Raw genomic sequence first — 22,748 nt, 5'->3', positions numbered from 1 at the left:
TCTGGTTATCACATGCCTCAAAAACCTTTGTCCCATGCACACTGTAGGTGTGTATAATCATGGAAGGGATTAGAATTGAGACCGAGAAGATGAGAGAGGTGACATGAGCAAAAGGATTACATGTGGAGTTAGGGAGTTATAGAGTAGGTGTTTTCTGTAAAACCAAGAGGGGAGGGTCGGCAAGATGTCACCAGTCTGCTCTGTGAAAAAAGAAAAACAGGGATCCAGGCATAAGCTACCTGCACTGGGACAGAAGAGTGGCATATTTGGCATCACATGACTTGCAAATGTGTGCAAAACACATTATTCCAGCAGAAGAACTTGATTTTCTGAAGGCTTAGTCAATGAATATGAATGAATCAATATACACTTACATTTTATTGGGTGATAATCAAGTGGTGAGACTCATCAGCAGAATGACGGATGTGGTTTCTTTATCTGACTGTCAAACAGAGAGTTTATGTGTCATTCCTCACTTACGTGAGTTTGCCCAAGGCTTGCATTATTCATAAAAGCTGTCCCATTTGCTGTATTTAATGATCTACAGGTTATCAAGCCTTCTGCAATCCTTTACAGGCTGTGATGCTTTATTGCATGATGCTATGTACTTTTCCTACCTAGAAGGAGGTCCTTTACAAGGATAAACACATTAATTCTTAGAAAATATTTTGAAATCTGCTGATGAAAGGTGCTTCTTTCCGCTGTCTCTAGAGTGTGAACAATAATGCTGTCTGAAGAGGATAGAAGAATAGGCAATATGGGTCAAAAGGCATTGACAATTAGAAGTTTATCTAATAGGCCTGCCTTTAGTGTAAAAGAGCTGCCACAGTTTGAGGAGGGCTAACTGAAAACAGGAGCATGCCTTTGTACAGAGCAATACTGAGAAAAGCTGAAGCCCCGTAATACCTTATCTCACCCCATCTGTGTTTCCAAAGTCTGCCCTAGATGGATGGCAAGTCTGTAGCATACAGCAGGAACTCAGGAAAGCACAGAGAGCAGACAAAACATGATCCAGGGAGATCTTTCCTCATTTGTAGTTATGAGGACTTTGAATGGGGCTACGTTGTTGTTGACAGTTTAATTCTGCTCCATGGTCCATCCTCTAAATGGTCATAAGAGTCTGAGTACACTGAGAAAGATGATGGCTGCATTTTGGAAAATGTTCTGGAGCAATTACTGTAAGCAAGACCAGTTGGCTTATTTTTTCAGTTCTGGTGGGAACTTCGGAAAGAGGAGCTCTGACATTGTTTCCTGTGTGGGATTTTGTTGCAAATTTCTCTTCAAGCATGTAAAAACAAGTGCAGATTTTGGATTTTCCGCAGGGTTTCTGTGGTATGAAAGGCAATATAATCTTAGTTCATTTTAAGAGGCACTGATTTGACTGTGTTTGAAAGGTGGTTTCGATCTTACTGATGTCATTTCAGAAAGACAGCAATTGAACAGATCTACAGCAGCGCAGAGCTTGTGTAAAAGGAAAAGGAGAATTAAGCTTGGTTACTTGAGACCAGTACCAATATTTATCTTTTGTTTCAAAGGCCTGGACATGTATTCCATTTAATTACTTTCCCTTTGTTATCTCACATTATTGGTAGTTTACTGACCCGGGTAGTTTCTGTCAAGCATAGTCTTCCAACTGTTTACTTTCCAGGTAAATACAAAGATGACTCCTAAACATAAAAGTATAAAAAGATGGCTATTCGAAGAAAGTATATGTCTTTGGAAAGCCACATTCATTGGGCAGTGCCACAGAAGTGTCTTCAACTTTAAAAGACTGACTGAGTTAGGAAAAACATAAAGGTTTTGCTAGTCGAGGGCTGTCTGATTGTTTTAAGTGAGACTCAACAGAATCAGTGCGGTAATGCACAAAAATTTCCAGCTTAAGTAAGCCATTTTAGGAGGAGGACAGAAGTTTTTCACAGTCCAGGTATCTTCAAGAGCTTTAGAAAACGATGAATCAGTGTTGCCAGTGTTGGTTCAGAACCAATATTTCCAGTCTGCTCTCTGGTGTTCGTAAGGTTACAGGAAATTAGGAAGTTCAGTCTCAGTCTACTACTCCTGTGATCCTGATTGTCCTGGACCAGGTCCTGCTTCATCATATTCTGTGCTTGTTGAGAGAGAAACAAGGTACTGAAACTGGAATCCCCTTTGCAGAGATAAGATGGCAGATGATCTCAGAGGATCTCAAGAAGATCTCAGGCTGCAGTGGAGGAATTGTTCTAGTGGGATGATCCGTGTCCTCTGACTCTAAGCCTCAAATGTGGCCATAGTCAGGGACACTGAGCAATTTCAACTGTATAAACTCTGGTTGCAAAACCTGAAGCTGCTTCTTCAAGAGCTTTTTGTGACTCGCCACTCTCCTCCCTTTCTTCCCATGCCCCAAACCCACTGGAATTCAAATGTGTTTCAAAGATGGGGTTCCTTATGCATTAGTCCTCCTATCTGTTGGGTTTGGTTTGGTTTTTTGAACTGTGGTATTCTGTCCTTCTTATTGGTGTAGGCTTTGTTCGCTGAGCACCATACAAACTCCACTTCTCCAAAACCTACAAGATGGCCTAGCAGATGGGGAATAAAACCCATGTAATGTACATCACAGACCCACCAAACATCGATTTTTATTCCAGTCAGGGATCAGTCTAGGAGGAGAAATAAGAGGGATGGGGCAGTGAGAAGAGAGAACAAGCTGTCTCAGGGGAAGGCTAGTAGATTTGATTTGAGTCCAAATCATGCTAGCAGTGATCGTAAACAAACACTTGGTAGTGATTCAGTGGCTTCTGTTAAATAAATGGATGGTCTCTGTCCTGTCCTCAGTGAAGGACTGTCCATGTGCATCCATCCCACATCATTAAACTTGCTATAGGTATAGCCGTGAGCTCAGGCCTGCCTGGGGGAATTGGAGAGCGAAACAGATTCTCACAGCTCAAGATTGTTTCTCCATGGCAGGGTTAGCCCATGGCTGAGGCAAAGTCATGTAAACTAGCTCTTCTCTAGTCTACATCATAGAGGCCTTGTTGATCATTCCACTCTTTAGAGCTGGTGCTTCAAGCTTTCCCACAGCACTGACTTTACTGAAATGGAAGTCTAATGAAAAGAGATTGAGAAAACTTAGCTGAATGGTGCAGCATCAGGAGGGGGAGGAACGCCAGGAAAAACCCACTTGTCAGCTGAACAAATTAAAAAATTAGAAAAGTCAGCATTTTGTCAGTCACTCCACCCCCTGGCATTTCCTTCACGCTTAGGACTTTAATCATCAGTAAACCAATAACAACAAAACATGCACAAGGAGTCCAACTATCATAATTCTCTTCAACACAGCAAGATGCTCTTCAACAAATAACCATTATGAGATTAAGCCTTTTTTATTAATAAATTGTTTGGTATGCCAAAGGCAATTTGTTTGACATTATTTATGCAGGATTAAGGAATTGAAGACCTTAACAACATGCTAATTGTCTATACCTGGCATAGAGGCAATACTAAAGCCCTGCTAATACTCCATGCCATTGACAAAAGTAACGTTCACATGAGATTGTTTGCTAATGTAGACCTTGGTTTGGCTGCTAATAAAAGCATGGGAGCGTATATTATGATGATGCTTTTCATCCGAAGATCCCCAAATACCATTTTTGATGAGGTTCTTCCGAAACCGGTACAGTCCCCCTGAGGAATGCAGTGTTAGTGTTATTACCGTTGCCCATGTCAGAGAAGAGGAAAATTGAGGCAGCAGTTTCCCCAAATACTGTAAACCTGGGTAATGTAGGGCCACTGCTGAGAAATGCCACTCCTACCCTCCTGTTGCTCTGGCTGTTCTTCCCACCTGCAAGCTGGCCACTGGCAAAATTTCTTTTTACACTGTGCAAATATTCAGACTGAGAAATTCCTCTGGGTTAAAACTAATATTGGGAGAAAATAGATTTTTTTATATTTTATCTTGATCATTTCCTTCATCAAACTGCTTGTACAGCTACTTGGAACACTAGCAAAACTTCAAGAGAGCCATTTGAAAACTGGAACACGAGATGGGCATAGGTAGGACTGATTTATTGTGGCAGTGCCACTTTAAACCAACCTAAAGTGCTCATAAAATTGTGGCCTGTGATACAGTTAACCTGTGTAAGGGCTTGCTCACACCACTCTCTTGGGCTTCCCAAAGTCAGCTTTAGTCTAGTGAGCTGGCATGCACAGGGTCCTGGTCAAACTGAGACTTGCACTGCTGCATCTGAACGGTAGCCAGCCTGGCCAGCCCAACCAGTTGCCGCTAAACAGTGAGTGCAGAGCAAAGGTGTCACCAGTAGTGCAAGATGCAGAATCCAGTAACCCTCATCTGTGTTCTCCAAAACAGTGAAAAACATACTCCCCACAGCCTGGTAATAGCACTTAGTCGGTTATTTTTGTCCCTTCTTTTAAAACAGCTGATTTATAGGCATGAAGCCTCAACTCCTCAAAAGTAAGAGCAGCCAGGGAAAAAAGGGACAAGGAAACAATTCTTCCTGCAGCTTATTTCCTGGCAAGGCATGGGTTTCAGTTTTAGAAGGATGTGTGGGGCAGGGAGAAGTCCTGTAAACAATTTGCCAAAGCTCCTTGAGCTTTTGCTTTAGCCTAAACCTCACAGGACATACTGACTGTGGTTCATTGTCCTCTCAGAGGGACTTAGTATTAAATTGTTAAGTTCCATACACACACAAAGAGGAAAAAGAGAAAAGAAGTGAGGCTGTATCAGATCTTGTAAAAAAAACTCCGAGTCTTCATTATTTCCTCCCCCTGCTTTCTGAAATACTTTTAATCTAAAAATCATGGAAGCTGAGATCATCCCAAGGAAAGTTAGCGTGAACATGAGGGGAGAAAGGCCCCTCAGGAAGACATCTCAATTTCTTTCTGCTGTGTGGCTGTAAAAACCTTCTGCCTTGTCTCCACTGCTGAATTAGGTATCAGTAAAGTACACAGCTCCAAAGAATGAGACAACTTCACTTTCTTAGAAGTGTGATGGGGGATCAAAAGAAGTCAAGTGGCAATAAAATCTGTGTCAGCGATTTGCTTTACTATGCATCTGTCCAGCATCAGCATTTTTTTTTTTTCGTGGTGTACTGCAGGAAAAAACCTGCTACGTGGCTTTTTTCAGGAAAAGTCCTTGTTTCACTGCATTGTAAAAGCATTGGTTAGTGCCTGTAGGAATGGTCTGTGTATGGGTGTGTGCATGGGCTTGTTTAGCATGGAACATTGGGTCTCAATATTCTGACTTTTGCTGATGATACTAAGCGAATAATGTCACATCCCTTTGAGCTGGATGTGGAGGCAGACACCACACACCTAAGCCAGCACAGGAGATGTCATCTGCAGCCAGCTTGTCAAAGGAAGCTCATCCAAAATTCAGGAGTTCATATCCCTGGTGCTGGTCATCACTTTACAGTCAACCTTATTCAAGCTTCTGGCATTTAAATGGACATTATGGTTTTTAACTTCAGACGTGACCCCTGTGCTTTGGATACTGAAGGTTCTGGCTTTTACCTTTATGTGTGCTATGAGGAAGGCTGCACACCTCCTCACTGGAACAGGCTGCCCAAGGAAGTTGTGAATGCTCCATCCATGGCAGCGTTCAATGCCAGGTTGGACACAGGGGCTTGGAGCAACCTGGTCTAGCGTGAGGAGTCCCTGCCCATGGCAGGGGGGTTGGAACTAAATGATCTTAAGGTCCCTTCTAACCCAAACCATTCTGTGATTTTATGATTCTATGATTTACGATGACATTTTGGTTTAGATAAGAGTAGCAGCTTTTAGGAAGCAGAGAATAGATAGCTGAGGTTATGACTTTGAGATTACAGCAAGGGACTTAATTCCAAGTGATGTCCTTCAGTATTACTCATCTTTTAGGAGAGCCAGGCCCAGGAGAGGTTGGAGGATGTGGATATTTCTCCTAAGCCCACGTAGGACAGTGGGCTCAGGCTCAGGACACTAAGCTCAGGTATTGCTGTGGGTGGGAGATGTTAGGGAATAAAAGAGTAGGGCAAGGAGCTCTGGTGGCACCAGGCTTCTGCAGCTGCCTGCTCTCCATCTGGAGTTTATAGCTAGTGAAGGCTCCTGTTTGTCACTGTCTGGAGGACAGGTCAGGAGCTGTCTTGTCTCACCTGCCTGTCCTCTCCCACTCCTTCACTCTAAAACACATACAAGTCCTTAGCAAACTGCTGTTTAGGTGCAGTGAAGAAAAAGCTATTGTATTTTCTTCCTACCAGGCCTGCTTCCTGGTGGTTTTCTTGGGAGGGCACATTTTGGTGGTCACAGGCTGTAATCTACATTACTGTGCCCAGCTTTGAGAGCACTGCTTCCAACACAACCCCTGCTTACAGCTCTAAGCACATTTAGTTATGTCTCAGCTTTTGTTCTGTCTTTCAATTCAAGGGACTGCTCTTAGAAGTGGTTATGATTGTTAATAGTAAGCTTTGACCATTAGAACTTCATTCTAAACACCAGGAGGCTTGTTGTGCTGAAACAAGAATGAGGTGCTGAATGAGGTCAGCCTGCCAATAACTCCTGTCGCTTATTGATTGTCTGTTATGTGCATTTATCAGCAGCTGATAAATAAGCGAGAAGGATTTTGTTGTGATGTAGATCACAGCAGGTCTCAGAGTCAGTCAGCAATTTTTGTCAGTGGGAAGGAGCGAAGGGGTTATCAATGTATGCACCTAATATGTCCATGTTCTCGGTTTATAGCTGGGTGTACTGATTGAGTTCTTTAGGTCATTCAGTGTGTGTGTGTATACATCTGCTTCGTCAACTATTGGTGATTTGCAGAAATGTGTCGCTACCTACTGTGGGTTTTAAAAGCTGGATCTTGATCAAATAGCCCATCATCATCCTGGCTACTTGATGCATTTCATCTGTATTTGTACTATGCCTACTTCAGAAACTGCAGTCATCCGCATGCTACTTTGCACTTTTATTTCTCTTTCTTTCTCTGTATTTACTTGTAGATGGGTGTGTTTAAGTATATATTTAAAATTCAGTGCCTTTATGTCTCACTGTCTGAGAATGGGAGAGGAAGATAGGGAGCTGCCAATAAGGAAATAGTGTCTGAAAGCTAGAAGAATGGAAATAGTGAGAAGCCAGGCTCATTTTTAGAGAGATGTAATGGGGAAAACAAAATCCTATTACAAATCTAAATATCCCTAAGTGTCTTGGAACCCCGAGTGGAAACTAACCCCAGGTACTTTCATGTGTACAAATGATTTGTGTATCAAATTCCAAGTCCTCTACGGATTGTACAATGCCCATGGCAGATTTTTTGAAATGCTAAGGGTAATGACTTTTACTGGATAGGGTGTAACACTGGCACTTTCAACATAACAAATTGTCTGCTCCAGAGAGCAAAATATTCCAGGAAATGGTGCAATTGTATATTCAAAGTATAATAAAGCGATCACTAGAGCTTTCATGGCACTATTAGATGTTCAGGACAATAAGTAAGCACTGAACTCACTGAAATTGTTGTCCAGCTGGCAGTCATAGGTGCCATGAGCTGAATCTATCTTGTAGGACAGTTCTCTTCCTTGGAAGGAAGGACACTGCCTTCCTTGGAAATGGGAAACATCTTTTGTAGTATCTGCTGTTTTAACTGTCTGACACTTCTCTTTACTGCCTTGAATGGCTGAGTATTTGCAGAACTGTCACCCTGATGGGGGAGAGTAGCTGAAGTCTGGGTATTGCACCAATAATTGTGTTGTCCATCAGGCTTGGTGACTCCCTGAAGAGACTTTGTCTTGTAGCAAGGTTAGCTCTAAAGTCTCTTCATTGCTTTGGGGATTTTCTGATTTGTCACTTTTTTTGTTTTTGGTTTTGTTTTGTTTTGTTTTGTTTTTATTTTTTGCAAAGACCTTTTCCAAAGCAAATCGCCTCTAAGAAAAATAAGATTACTTGTTCTTTATTCTTAGTGATCTGTTTTCCTTGGAGACTAAAGAAAAGACTTAGGCTCTGAACCTGCATGTTTGAGCTCTGCTGATCTTGACTGGCCTGATCTAATGTTTGATACTAGGATGTAACATTTCTGTTAGTAGCATAGGAACATATCATTTGTTTGCCTCAGTCTCCAGATATGCCAACAGCATCCTGGACTGCCTTGCCAGCAGGTCAGAGAAGGGGATCCTTCCCCTCTCCTCAGCCCTGGCGAGAACATCTGGAGTGCTGTGTCCAGTCCTGGGCTCCCCATTATGAGAGAGACATGGACATGCCGAACGAAGTCCAGTGAAGTGCAATGAAGTTGATTTAGGGACTGTAGCATCTAATATGTTAAGAAAAGTTGAGAACGCTGCAGCTATTTAGCCTCAAGAAGAGGAGGCTTGGCAGCATCTTGTCAGTGTGTATAAATATTTGATGGAAAAAGAATAAAGAAGACAGAGTCAGACTCTTCTCAGTGGTGAACAGTGGGCGCAAACCAAAATACAAAATATTCCATTTACACATAAGAAAAACTTCTCTACTGGGAAGGATGCTCAAACATTGCAAGGTTACCCAGAAAGATTCTGAAGTTCAAGATGCTCAAAACCCAACTGACTGTGATCCTGAGCAAGCTGCTCTGGCTGACCCTTTTTTGATCAGGGTCTGTACTCAGAGGCGTTCTCTGAAGATGCCTTCAACCTCAACTATTCTGTGGTTCTGTGATACGTGCAGGCTGGTGAACCCTGAGAAAAGCTTATAGTAAGGAATCTCATGCTGCTGTTGATTGTTATCCTTAGTCTGCTGGGAGGTTAAAATATGCCAAGCAAAAGGAGTTGATGAAATAGGGAGAAGAGGACTGAATAGGACTGTAGTTGCTAACCGAGTTCCAGACAGTCTGGAATCACAAGCATTCACTAAATTATTTGAAAACCTAGTTTACAGGGTATAATCTATTCCCTTTATTTTCCTACTTTACTGACATTCATTAAAAAGTTCTCTAACTTTCCTTTTGCCACTTAAGAAAAGTTACAGGCTGAAGTAGTTGTCAAATTAGAACTGTAAAGGACAGTGTGTCACATTTACAGAGATACCACAGAATAATTAAAGTTAAAAAGGACTTCAGCAGGTCTCCTTTCCAACCTTCTGCTAAAAGCAGAGTCAGCTACTGGGCCAGACAAGTTGGGTCTTTTAAACCTCCAAGGAGGGACATTGCACAGTGTCTCTGGGCAACCTGGCCCAGTGCTTGAGTGTTCTCATGGTGAAAAAGATTTTCCAGTCCAAATCTTTTGCTCCTTTTTTTTTTTTTCTTTAGGCAATGAAAGTAACAAATAGGTGCTGTTGGGGTGTTTCAGGAATGCATATACAGTCTAGATCTCTTACTCTCTTGGGCACTTCCAGAAGTTCCCGTGGGTCTTTATTTTGAAGCATGAAAGTGCATCTGGAAATCTTATCCAATGTCTCCTGGGCTTCATAACTTTAAGAATTTGGAAGCGTTAAACTGAAATCTCTTCCCTTTCCAGAATTTTGCTAGCTTTCTTGTGTTTATGAGCAATGATTTAGGATTTGGAGAGGCTTTGTTTACAGGAGGGTGTGTCTCCTGAAATATAACCAGAGCATTTCTTTTTGAGCATTTTCTTCTGTTAACGTTGCTAATGTTAATAATGATGAGGTGAGATCAGAACTAGGGCCATAATTACATGAAATTTGCAAAGAGGGGAAAGATTCAGAATTCTTTTCACACCGCCTAGCACATTTGTAGGAAACTGCATCAGTGAAGTTTTAAAAAGGAAAAGAAAACTTGTGTGTGGAATGTTAAAAACATTGCATCTGTGTGTATCAAACAGGCTTTACTTTTGAGTAGCACTTAAGGTAGAAAACCTCACAAGTCAGCTCCAGTAGCATATATTTTCATGTGTGACAGAGGCTAATTTGGTCATGCTCCTTACCCTAACCATAACTGCCTTTTTTTCTGTGTGTGTGTCAGTGTTTGCTTTTGCTCTGTCCATTTCTTGTTGTTCTTAAGAACAGATATTTGCCAAAGCAAATGTATGTGAGTGATAAAAGCCAAAAGGAATGTCTGTTGGACCACAGGAAATTTCCTGTGCAGGAAGAGATCTTGGGAACTTCCTGTGGAGCAGAGCATTGTGGGTCTGTTGGCAGAAGTCCCTTTACCACAGCTGCAATTAACTAGAAGAGGGTGGAAAATAGTCGGCACTGCCTTTTGCCTTCATATAATTCAAGAGAAGAGCATGAACTAGACACTTAAAACCGCTACTGCTGCATGAGCAGATGTTAAATCAGAGTTGTGGGTTTGCAGATGATTACTCTCATAACCAAAACCCAAGCAAATAAAAGTGCTGCAGAATTACATATCACCTCTGCTCATACTCCCATACTTTGTGTTCATCTTACAGACTAACTTGGTCCACATGGGAGTATCCCAAGGTTTGAGGCTGCCAGAAGGAGACCTTTTCAAGCTTGGTCCTATATGCCTGAGAATGAAATGTGTCCTTAGTCTCTGCATTTTGTACACCACTGTAGCCTGGTACCTTGCAGGATTTATGAGACATTGATAGTCAGCCTGTACTCTCCAGCAGAGTTTTCCCATGTCAGTACTGTCCCTGCACCTTCTGTGAGGCTTCCCAGCAGGTACTGCCCAGACAAGTTCAACTCTTCAAGTAAGCCATATCCCATGTGTTGTATTAAATCTGCCTGATGCCAGAAACTTGTGTTGACTGCCAGATGTTCAGCATGGAAGACCCTTATTTTTGGGTCATCTTTATTTTTGCCTCTAGCAGGCATGCACCTCTTTCCCCACCTCTCTGAGAAGACACTTTCAGAGGGCCGGGGAACTGCTTCTGGAGAGAGGAGTGAAGAGACAAAACTGAGGAGGGGTATGGGATGCTAACGTAAAACACTAGTAACGAGGAGAGAGGTAACTGGATAATCGGAGGAAAGGAGTGTAGTTCAAAGGGCAGAAAGAAGGGCAGAGAAAGAAGTAGACACCAGAAGCACAGATTTTATAAAAAGGGAAACTGGACAGTCTGGAAACAAATGTAATTTTTTCTAACAGTATGTACAGAGTATGAGTAGGTCCTACATGGGGGGGATTTGTGGGACAGGGGGTGTCAAACCCGTTATTAGGTGGTGGAGAAGGGAGCTTTATATGGATGCTTGGCAATACATTCTAGACTAGAGTCCCATTTTCATCTGTGAAGACAGTCATATGCCCTCCATCTGTATCCAGTCCTTGGTCTTGCTGGAGAAGGCGCCATAGAAAAGGCCGCTGAAATGGTGCTTGAGGTTGAGATCTGTGGCCAGCGCCCTTGCCCATGCTGCTTCAGCATTTGGGGTTCTTTTCTTACAGCTATGTGCTTCTGCACTCTTCTTTTGTACCAAGGAACTCTTTCTTTGCTTACTAAGTGCTTCCCCACAGGAAATTTCCTGTGATGGAAAGCTCTGAGGAAGCTTCCTGCCAGCCAAGATGCTGCGGGGGGCAGATAAGGGAGGCGCTGGAGCCACAAACCGCAGCAGCTGAGGAGAGGTTGTCACCCGGCGCTGCCTGCCGGAGGAGGCTGGGTGGCAGGAACAGTCAGATGCTTTCTTCAGTGACCTGGGGTGATAGGACAGGGGAGCTGGTCGCTGGAAAACCCACCACTGCTGTTGGCTGATGAAGCCTTTGCTAAGGCTGGGCACTGCAGTTTGGTGGTGTTGAACCCGTGTCCCAAATAGCTGCGTGGAAGCTATGGATTAATTTTTACCATATCCTCATGAGTCACCAGGGTCAGCATTTCTCAGGCTCTGAAGAAGACCTGTAGTTAAGTGTCCCATTGTGAGCTGGGTACCAAGCGTGGCTCTGAAGCTCATAACCAGTTAAGGAAAAAGCTGTTTCTTCATGGAAGAACCCCACCTTTTGATAATGTTGCCCATCTCCTACTAGTTGCCTTCTTGAAGAGGAGGCTCCTTCAGCAATACCATTTTGAGCCTATGACCGTCCCTGGTAGTCTGTGGAGAACCACTTCATATCAATTACTGGGATTTGCGCTTACATTGGTACAAAAAGAATGGTCTGGCTGTCAAGTGACTGTTACTACGAATGGCAACCCTGGCTCCGGCAGAGACCCCTTGTCATCTTGGCAGGGTTTATGGCTTGGCAAGGCTGGAGCTTGATCACCTCCTAGGAACTGTGGCCTAGGAACTGAACTGAACCAGTGTTGTGACTGCAACAGTGGTTCAGTCAGTCCGAGGCTGACAATACAAAACTTACCTGGGGAAAGCACCATGATGCAAGAGAGAGCTTCAGGCAAAGGCACATGATGTCAATGGTTATCACCTATGCAGTTGGGTGGCAGGACCTTGGGGAGCACTGAGGCAAATAAGGTACCTGAAAATGACCTGCATCCTTCCACAACTCTTGCCATTTAGCCTCACAGTGCCTGTTTTCTCACATCTATGTCATGATGCTAGTGCTTCCTTCTACCCCCATTGACATCTCTGTCAAGATCAGTGGTGACTGCATGAGGAGGTAGGACTTAAGAGTTGTCAGTCTGTCAGCACAGAGGTATGCCTGCCCCATAAACAGTACTTGGAGCTTCCCTCTCACCAAACTACCCTTTGCTCTCCAGAGTGTCCCTTTCAACTCTTCAAAACTCTTCCTCTGCCCCTACAGTACCTCAGCTTTCCATGCTGTCTGATATATTATTTGTACCACCAATGATTTTACAATTCCCCCACAAAGTTACTGGTTCCTGGTAACATTCCTTAAACCTCCTTTTGGGTAGTACTCGTCTCCGTTTGTGATTGGTTGCTTAAATATTGCCTACACAATGGGGTTTGTTGTTTGCGTGTAATTCTTCTGTATGTTTGGTTTATGCCAGGAACCTACGGCACTTTATTAACCAAAAGATGGAAAAGAGAATAATCTTCTGGACATTTTGACCTGAATGTTCCTGGTTTTCTTCAAAGCTCAGACTCTTGAATCTGGTGAAGACACTTCATTAGCTTCATTGCTTTTCTGTTTGTCGTATTTTAGAAATTCAAGCTGAGATCAAATTAAATTGAACAACGAAGTCCTGAACGAACTTCTTTAGGTCCACTCCCTCTATACTAGGAAAGGCAGATGTTTTAAGATTTTAGTTTTCAATATGGCATCATTTCAATACAACCTTTATTCAACCAGCAGTAACTGTTCCAGTTTGATTAATGGACTTGACTCATAAATGTGTGCAGGCTGGCCAGCTGGCCCAGCCAGTCAGTCACTGGGTTGGTGAGATTGGCCAGCTGGCTGTCACTTCTTGGCTACTAGGGGACCCCAAATTGCAAGTGCTGCTTCTGAGCTATGGAGCGAACAGGAATGAGGCACTACCTTTGGTCTCCTGGTAAGGCAAAGAAACAGCTTCAGGGCTATATGTAGCCATCCAGCCCTATCTTGTGTAACCTGCCATGGATCGAAAGCATCTGGCAAAAATGGTCAGCAATTTTTTTGGAACAAGTGGTTGCACCACTTGGTTTTCAGGTTTTCAGACACTTCCCACGATAAGAACTTCGTTCTGATAGTTTTGCAACTCTTCTACTTTTTATCTTCTGCAGCTGATAACTTCTTTTCCAGAACAGAGAACAATATGTTGATGTTGAACTCTCAGAATGTCTAGTGCCCTAAGATGCAGAACAGACTTTGAGGAAAAGAGGTTGTCTCTCCTGTGCTCTCAATACCCCTCTGCCAGGCCATGTGGATGGGAGAGGAGTCAACCTGTTCACAAGCGAAAATGAGAACTCAAACCTGGGGGGCAGGGGAAAGAGCCTGGAGCAAGAAGGTTGGTCAAGGGGACTGGCATTGTCTAGTGGCACAATTAGAAGTGGAGAAGACATGAAGTTGTGGTAGGAGGATGGATTTCTTAATCGTGCCCTTCCTCTGCTGTCACATACATCTGCTGCACAGCTTGCTCGCAAAATCAGTCAGGGTTATGGCAAGGTGTCTCATGCCCTCCTGCCAGTGCTGGTTCCTGTAACAAATGACAGTATGTTGCTGCTGCTATCAGTTGCTCCTTTAGCAAAGAGTGGCAAAGGTCTGTAGGTTTGGATCTAAAAGTGCTGACCCTCCTGCTGACCCATGCAGGTTTCATTATGATGCCAGGGGGGAATTTCTGAGGGGTTTTTTCACCGCTACTGATACTTCAAAAGCAAGGGAAAAAATTACATTTGATATATACATTCTGCCTTACGGCCGCTAAGGCTGTAAAAGTGAGGAAATGTCAGAATTAACGTTGCCTGTGCGTACATTGATCCTTCAGTTACATGAGTTTTGCATATGCATCAACATATGCAGTGTCTAGCGAAGTCCAGGGACTGCATGAATAACTTTAGGAAATACTGATAAAGAGGAAGGGGGCTAAACATTAGTCATTAGAGAGGATAATTGCAGGAGAAAGCTATTAAGTCTGCAGGGACTCTTGGTCTGCTCACTGTTATCTCAGCATGAATGTATTTTTGCAGCTCACAGGTTGTCTGTAACCACGTCAGCTTTGGTAATGACAGCTATGCTGCAATGGTGTCTTGAAGCATGTGAGAGTTTCTTCCTGGCTGCATTCATTATATGTGTGGGTTTGCTAGGTCAGAAGTGGTTTGTACCAAATCACATAGAGGCCTGAGGCTGAACTTGGGTTTTCCTGGTCCCTTGACCAGTGTCTTCCTTGCTACAAGCTTCTTCCTTTTGCAGCAGTACACAAACCTACCTTTCCTTCAATTCACATTCAGCATCCCTGTGGAAATAACTCAGCTGTTTACATGGGATAGTAGGAAAGTATTTATTGTATTTTTAGCAGTCTGTAATGTAATTTAGGTGATGGAAAAAATAAGGAGGAGAGCTAGCTTTCTGCAGACCATCAATATGTGCTCTGCAGGCTTGAGCTGAGGCAGTGCAGAGGTTGCTGAACAGATACATATACTATCAAGCTGGAAATACACTCATGAGAAGACCAGTTAAAGTGACTCAAATCAAGAATAAGCTCTTCCACTGGCTGTAGCAGGCTTTGGGTTAAACCCCACTAGGTCCTAAGTTGTTTGGTTTGGAGATCTGCATAGTGTAGAATGTGTTTGTAAAGTGTCTTTGTCATGCTGGGTTGGTAATACATAAACCTCACCATATACTTGGACAAACTAGGTAAGTGTGCTGCCGAAAGTCCAGGAGAAAGCACTCTTCATTCAAGCAGTGTAATTGGTTTTAATAATTTATAATTCTAATAATACACTAGGAAATCTTCTGTAATATATTGTGTAAACATAAGAAAGTATTGGGAAAATTAGTGTTCACTACAGATTGGCTATTAAATATTTTTAGTGAAGTAAAGTGAAACAGCTCAAGGCTGCAAAAAATGATCCAACTGGCAGATTAGTAAACTGAGAATTCGCACTGTTAATTTGTAAACATAAATAGTGAAGTACAGAAGTGAAGTCATTAATAGACCTTATCAGTCAGTAAACTTTCTTGGCATTCATTTTTAATACTATAAAAAGCAGCTGTCTTTGAAACAAAATTCTTCTTAGAAGGTATCAACACTACGAATTTTTTGCGGTGACTTCAAAATATTCTAAGTTGAAAAAGAAGAGCTTTTAGCGGTGGTCATCAAACCAATTCTTCTAACAGGTATGGAAAATTTGGCTTACCCCAGAACTCAAAGTAGACCTTACAAGAAGTGTTACAAAACCAAAAAGTGGTTGCACCTTAAATGCCGTGGATTAATGCCAACCTTGAAATATTAGACTTTTTTCCCTTTTTATTTTTTCAGTGGTTCTGACTTTGTGTAGTCAAACTAACTTTGTTAAGGAATCACCAGTCTCCTGAGTGCCATGACTATTTTTTTGTTTCCCCCCGTAACTTACCACCTATGGAGACTAAGATGCTGCCTCCTATAGCAAAAACTATGATGTTACCCCGCCATTTCTGTTTCATTTAGCTTTCATGAGCTGGGGATTTGGGAAAATACCAGTAAATTACATCCTTGTAATAGCTCTGCGTAGAGATTACAATCTAAGGAAACACTCTGGACAAAAATACCTCTCCTGTTTGTGTGCATTACCAAACACACTGGGGTCCTGGTTTATGATTGCAACTGAGACACTATAATTATGCAGAATAATAATGCCAGGACTATTGAATTAAATGATGAAGATCATTTGATTTCAATTAGGACAGCACCTCCTGGCCCTTCGCATGGACCAGGGCCTCATTTTGTGAGCTGCTGTAGTTTTGAAATAAACTGTGTTCTGGCTTTCTGTGCAAACAGGGCATCAGGCCCACTGGTTTATAGATACTAGATATTTTTAAGCTGCTATGAAAAACAAGGTGAGGGCTTGTGTGGTTAGTGAGAACTTCAAAATGTGTCAAAAATTTCAGCATTATCCTTTCCAGAAGAAAAAAAATGGGATTAGACACATACCCCACAAGTTAGAAATATTTATTAAAAAAAAAAATCTTAACCAAGAAAGGGACAGATTTTTCAGCCCTTTCTTTTCCTGGATGGCAGTTATCCAAGTGAGAAATCCCACTAAAATCACTGGAACTGCTTGTGTAAGTAAATGCTCACAAGAATATGGGTTAAACCAAGCAACCCTCAGTGTCTTGTTTGTTGCTTCAGTGTCATATTTACTTAAATTGATGCACTTTGGTATTCATCTTCCTTTCCGCTATTTATGAGGGTTGCTTTGCAATTTTACATTTATCTCAATTTTGACACTACGAGTATCACTTATACTTTTGATCAGAATTGCTTTTAGTTTGAAGAAATTTCAGTTGTTTTTTCTAAACAAATATAATTAGGAGGCTTTCGTTTAAAAGCAGAAAGAAAACCCACAGCTATTTTGACTGAATGTAAAAGAAACCTATACAGAGAAAACAGAATCCTTTTTGCACTAACAGCAAAAATTTCTTTATTTAATGTTGTGCAAATAAGAATACTTACCAAAATGTACAGCAGCTCTATACAAGAAATAAAAATAAATCAATAAGTGTATAATAGAATGAATATTGGGATTAACTATAGATAAGGTTTTCCTAAGGCTTCTCTGACACTTGGAGAAATGCCTGAAAACCGGTGAAGTGGGGAGAGAAGGAAAAAGAAGAGAAAAAATATATGCAAAGCCACTTGGGTAGAGTTATGCAAATGACCTTATCAGGGCAAGCAAAAGGCTTCTCCATTGTGCCTGCCAATTAGGAAATAGCAGCTATGGGCATACTCAACTCCCTCTTCCTGAGGAGGTGCAGCTTTAGCCTGTCATGTTGGCAACCACACCGTGACAGGAGATTAAAAAATTGTGTCCTCTTTTATGTCTTTTTAAGAGGTTGGCAGAGATGCCAAATGAATCCTGGACAGGGCAAAAACTTGATGGTATCCCAGTACCATTTTTTCAATTTCTTACGATTCTAGCAAACCAAGAGAGTAACAAAACCACTAGGCTTTGATGGGGTACGGGAATAGTCCCAGATTTCTTTGGGTGTCCCTCCATTCTGAATTCCATTCTGAAGAGAGAAGGGAAGAAGAAACACTTCCTGCTGTTCAGCCCAACTCAGCCTGCCTGGTCCAGGTGTGCTGCTCTCTTTTTCTCTTACCTCTAATGATTAAATCCAATATCACAGTTGGTCAAGCTGAAGGGAAACACAGGAAAGCAGCATCTGATCTTACACAGTGTTTTCCAAACACCAAAGTGTGTCAGGATTTATGAAGTGTTTTGATAATTAACACAAAAGGAAGACATGTTCAAATTGAGTAACACAAACCTGATATTGTGGGAAACTTTTCTCTCCATTTTGGTGCCTTACATACTACTTTTAGCACTGCAACTAAATTGTCAAGATCACCACTGATTTCCACAGGACATGCAGACATACTTTTCAGGATTGAAAGCCAGTGTTTTCAAAACTTTGAGTAGGCATTAACTGGTCACTCCTTGTTTAACATTTACTTTGGTGGAATAATTTCATGTTCAATATAATATGTTCATAATGATTCTTCATAGCTAGGGTTTGAGTGCCTGAATTGTCTGGAGGCAGCCGGAGGGTACGGTAAGGTGAATGGGTCGGCTGAAGTGTTACACTCTGGATTGGGTGCACACCCTGAGGGTGCACCCAGTGTGTTCATGCTGCTTTATTCAAGTCACTGCTTCCCAGGCTTGAAAGATAACCGTGTGAGTAGCATTACTTAAGCAAGAGGGCAAAGACTGAAAAAACAGTGGGATCTTTCTGCATGTTAAAGCAGAGCAGCATGCAAAAATAGGAACCCAAACAATTTGTTTTTCTCTCCTTATCCCCATAGTGAGAGAGAGAACATCCTGAGTGGAAGTACAGGATTTAGTGGAAGCTAATAAGAGTTGGCAGAAATGTGTGCAATGGAAATGCCAGGGTGCAGGACTGTGGGACCAACCAACCCAGCAGGATGCTGCAGATACAGGCGTTCCTAGTACCCAACAAAACCCCTGAGCCTTGGAGGTCTTTCTTCTTGTATGGAGACGCAGGCTGTGCAAGGAAAAAAAAAAAAAAAATCAATTCAGGCCTTCAAAACAGTCAGTGACCTGAACTAGAGAGAGCTAGAAAGTTTGATGCAGAGGAGCGGTGCTTCCTCCGTCCCAATTAGGGTCAGCACTGCATCTGCCTCTGTGAACAGTACAGTCTGGGGGGCTGAGTTAACGTGTGTGTCTTTGGCAAAAACAAAAACAGGAGAAAAGGAACTATGTCTCAAGAAATGCTGATACTTTGTGTGCAGCTTTGAGCTAAGTTCTCTGCCGTGAAAATCCCTTCTCTAAACACAAAACTGAAGAGCCAGTAAGATGCTGAGATACACAGAAAAATCTCAATGGGCATTGTCTTGGACTCTTTGGCTTTACTAATGCATGTCTCAATCCACTCTTCTAGATCCCTTCTTTGTTGTTAGGTTTTCAGAATAATCTTTTCTTCAAAGCTACTTCCTATATGGAGTTTTTAATGCCCCTTACTGAGAACAACATTTTTCCCAGTATCATTTCTCTAGGTGAGCAGTTGTTATAATTGCTGCAAGGATGGCATTTAGCAATGAAGGGGAGGCAGTGAAGCGACACTTGTTCTGCATGCCAGCCCTTCTCTTACACACAGAGACTCACTTACAGTTCTGGGAGAGAAGGGAGAAAACCAGAATAACAGTGCTGTGTTGGGTTTTTGTTCAATGCATGCTGCTCACTCCTTGTTTTCTTTCTGATAACACCAAGGTATTTACGTGCAACCAAAAGACTCCTCTTGCCGAATCAGCCGCCTCCTCCTACCTGATTCCGTCAGCAGAGTTGCAAAAGCATGACTGTGACAGCACTAAATGAATGAGGGTGAGGCTGGGCAGACAAAAGAAATCTCTTCACACAGTGTGCACACCTCGGGTAGTGGGGGAAGTGGAAATCTAGAAAAAATTCAAAGTGAGACATCAGCAAAACATCTTGTTGAAAATTAATCATGGTGGTTTCTTCTGAGAATAAATCTTCAAGTGAAGTAATGTTTCAGGACCTACATTAACAAATTTGATCCAAGCGGGGAAGAGACAATATTGAACACGACCAACCCAACAGTTGCCTATTCCAGCTGCTTCAGAGGACGGTATAAGAAAGAAATGCTACAATTTATTAAAGATTAAACCAGCCCACAAAGAAACCTTTACCTGAATTTCCATTGTTTGCTCATCCAAACACCTGAATAACAAGGATGTAAATCTTTTTTACACGGCATTCATGTCCTCAGAAACTCTGCATGGTGTCAAACTGTGTTTTCATGAACATGCAGTATTTGAGTCCATATGCTCTATGTTTATTATCTGTCAGAGTGGTGTGAGACATCTAGAGTCTGCAGATTTTTTCAGGGCTTCATGGGAAAATTTTTGGCACTTTGCATTCCCTAATGTCATTTTGTGTGAAATTGCTGAAGAAGACTTCTCCCCTCACCCCTCAAATTGACAATGTGCCCATGTCTGCATTTCTGTACCATGCTGTCAGTGCTAAGCCAGTTGACCCCAGTCGTGTGAAAAAATCAAAACCATGTTAATAAGCAAAGCATTTCAGAGAAGTAGTTTTCCACTTGTAGCTTGTTAAGAAGAAAGGAAAAAACCTGGAATGTCAACTTGCTTTGCACTGACAACATGTATCTATTAACTTAGTAATTTCTGTAGTGTAAGAATTAGAAAAACAGGCATGAAGGGAAAAGTTAGAGCAACCTGAAAAATTAGGTTAGAAGGGATCCTTTCTTCAAAACATAGTTCACTGTCCTTCCCTTATGTGCATGTCTGCTTCCTACCTTCCTGCTTCTCAAGTCTGTCTTTCTGCTTGCCTCACTCATACACGTGCACGCTTTGATCCACAGTCTGAGAGGCTTATAATCTGTGCATTCCTCTTGCAATCTGGATTTGACTTGTGTGCTCTAGTTACCAAGAAACTTCCCTTCCTCTAACCTAATACCAAACAGCATTTCCAAAATTTACTATTGCTGGTATGGTTGGCAAAAACAGCTTTCATGGTGACTTAATTTGTGACACAGTTGGCTTAACCAAAGACTATATCCAGGCAAGTAGGACAGAAGATACCACATCAGGGACAGCCAAGTTCAGACAAGTCCAGGCACATGACCAGAGATCCATATTGTGGATTTTTAAAAAGATGTTCCATCTTGTGCAAGTTGGTTGTGAATCAGTCTTCCCAGGAGAGCAGAAACTTGAGATGAATTGGAGGTTATGATACAAAAGAATGAAGCTAAACTGGTTTGGACTTTGTAAACCAAGCAAGTCTTGAAGCATTGGAATAATAGAAGAGGAATTACTACTTTATAGAGACACTTCTGTTGCGTTCCTGACTTCAACGTGATTGTGTGAGATTTTGTGAATAGAAGTGGTATGTGAACAGATAGACCTATAAATCTGTATTTCTGTAACAGATATGTAATTTGACATGTCCTTCACAGAGCTGGTTGAAATTTGCCAAAATATGGGGGATTTTAATTAGACAAGTTGATGAAAACTTATTCCAAATACATTTTCACAATATCCACTTAGTAAAGAGTATATGGGAATTCCAGTAGTCTCAGTTGGTTTCTAGGGAGACCAGCATTGTATGCACACCATCATGTTGTTACCTTTGCTTGTACATTCAATCCCTTCCCTCTCCTGTCTGTTTATATTGCCGTGTCCTCGAGGCAGGAACTCCTCCTTATTCAGTGTTTTATACTACCTGGCACAACTGCCAGCCATGCCCAGAAGCCATGAGATGTTACTAAATATTTCTAACAGGGGATATAATTTGATTCTCTTTCACAATACTTAAAATCAGAAAAATAAGGTTGCTACCCCTCACCCCTTCAAAGGAGGGAGCACTGCTGGTGGGAATGAGAAGGTAACTTTCTCACCCCTTCCCTGCTGTCACAGCTCCACAGCTGATCCCATCTCAGCTCTGGGGCTCCCAGCTGCAGCACACGATGCCCCTCTCAAGAGACAGAAATTCCCTTTCCCTCAGTACATCTGCGGTAGTTTGTTGGTGATAGCAAGCATCGGGATGGCTGTCCTTCCTGTAGGAAAGGAAGGGTGGAAAGAAGGACAGTACAAGATAGCTGCACTGACACTGAGGTTACTAGGTGTCTATACTAGCACAATAGGTTTAGAGGGTATTAAGAATTGTGAATCTGTGATATCAGTTACCCGTTGTTACTAGTTTGCAGTCTTTCTCACAGCACCTTTACCTTTGCAAGAAACCTGTAAAGCAGGATGAGACACATCCTCCTTGTGAATTATCTCATCCATTTTTTTTCTTTTTCATGAAGCCTGATCCTCTACTGGAATTGTGTAGGTAAATTATTTGCCTGTATTGACATTGCAATAATTTTTCCAGCCCTGGAAGCAAGCCTTTCTTGGTGACATCATCAGGAGTAAACTCAAGTAATATAGCAAGCCCATGCATTTTTCAGTGACATGACATGTTCTATAACAATACTAGCTGAAGCATTTCCTCCCTTCTCTGTCACCACATCCAGCTGTTATTCCTTTTGAAATTTGCTACCTCCCTGCCAGTTGTGTTGACCTAACTGTTAGTGCAGTTGTGCTCTTAATGAGCTCACAAAGCTGATCTGGCAGAAACCAATGCGCATATATACTTAAGTACAGATTATCTCTCTCATCAAGATCACATCACAGCTCCTTCACCAGTTGCACTGGCACGTAGAAGTGGTGGGCAGAAAACAATACAAAGTCAGCATTGCCACTGAACACTACATTCTGTCCCAGCTGTGGCCTGAAAGGAGCTGGTTTAAAGGACAGTATAGTGATTGCAGACATGCCAGCACTGAGAAAGAAATCATCATCTTTGTTCTGGCCCCTTCATACCAGGCAGAATATAATAGAAAGGGATTCCAATATACCCAGTTCAGGAGGGGGCATATTTTCCGCAAGCTCAGGACTCCAGCAAGACACTTGTGAAGCTGGAGAAGAGAAACTAAACGTGTATTTCTGAGATCCGAGGCTGTCACAGAGAGGTAGCCATAGCTCTCACGTGTGTATCTGCCCTGCAGTCAGAGGTGAGTCGGTGTCACAGCTGCCCAGGGTTTGCTGAAGCCATAGTACCCAGGATGTCAGCATAAACTAGTCAGCATGGTATCAGGCAGGCTGTGCTGAACATGCAGCGTATGCTCCTTGTTGTCTTTGTTGTGGTTGGCACCTCAGGGAGCTAGTTCAGACAGCACCCCAGGGATGCCTGCAAGTGCTGCAGCCATGCCTCTGGCTGCAGGATGCACATGGCTTTGAGACACAGCACAGCATCCTAGCTCCCATGTGACAAGCTCC

The 22,748-nt window shown here is 42.3% G+C and overlaps 1 protein-coding gene across 4 annotated transcripts in view; it reads left to right on the top strand.

Annotated features, from left to right (window-relative positions):
* ETV6 (ETS variant transcription factor 6) overlaps nucleotides 1-22,748 on the top strand; it is a 136,420-nt gene that overhangs the window by 69,134 nt on the left and 44,538 nt on the right. Inside the window, exon 2 of one of the 4 annotated variants that reach the window (XM_030478197.1) lies at nucleotides 19,156-19,266. The exons of the other annotated variants lie outside the window; for them this stretch is intronic. Within the exon in view, the coding sequence (XP_030334057.1) occupies nucleotides 19,257-19,266 (10 nt within the window). The 5' untranslated portion in view covers nucleotides 19,156-19,256. The remainder of the gene's footprint in view (nucleotides 1-19,155; nucleotides 19,267-22,748) is intronic. 4 annotated transcript variants of the gene reach the window in all.

The sequence above is a fragment of the Strigops habroptila genome, chromosome 3 (genome assembly GCF_004027225.2).
Source record: "Strigops habroptila isolate Jane chromosome 3, bStrHab1.2.pri, whole genome shotgun sequence".
NCBI classification, from domain to species: Eukaryota; Metazoa; Chordata; class Aves; order Psittaciformes; family Psittacidae; genus Strigops; species Strigops habroptila.
Note: the sequence above shows the minus strand (reverse complement) of the source record. Positions and strands in the feature narration are given on the sequence as shown.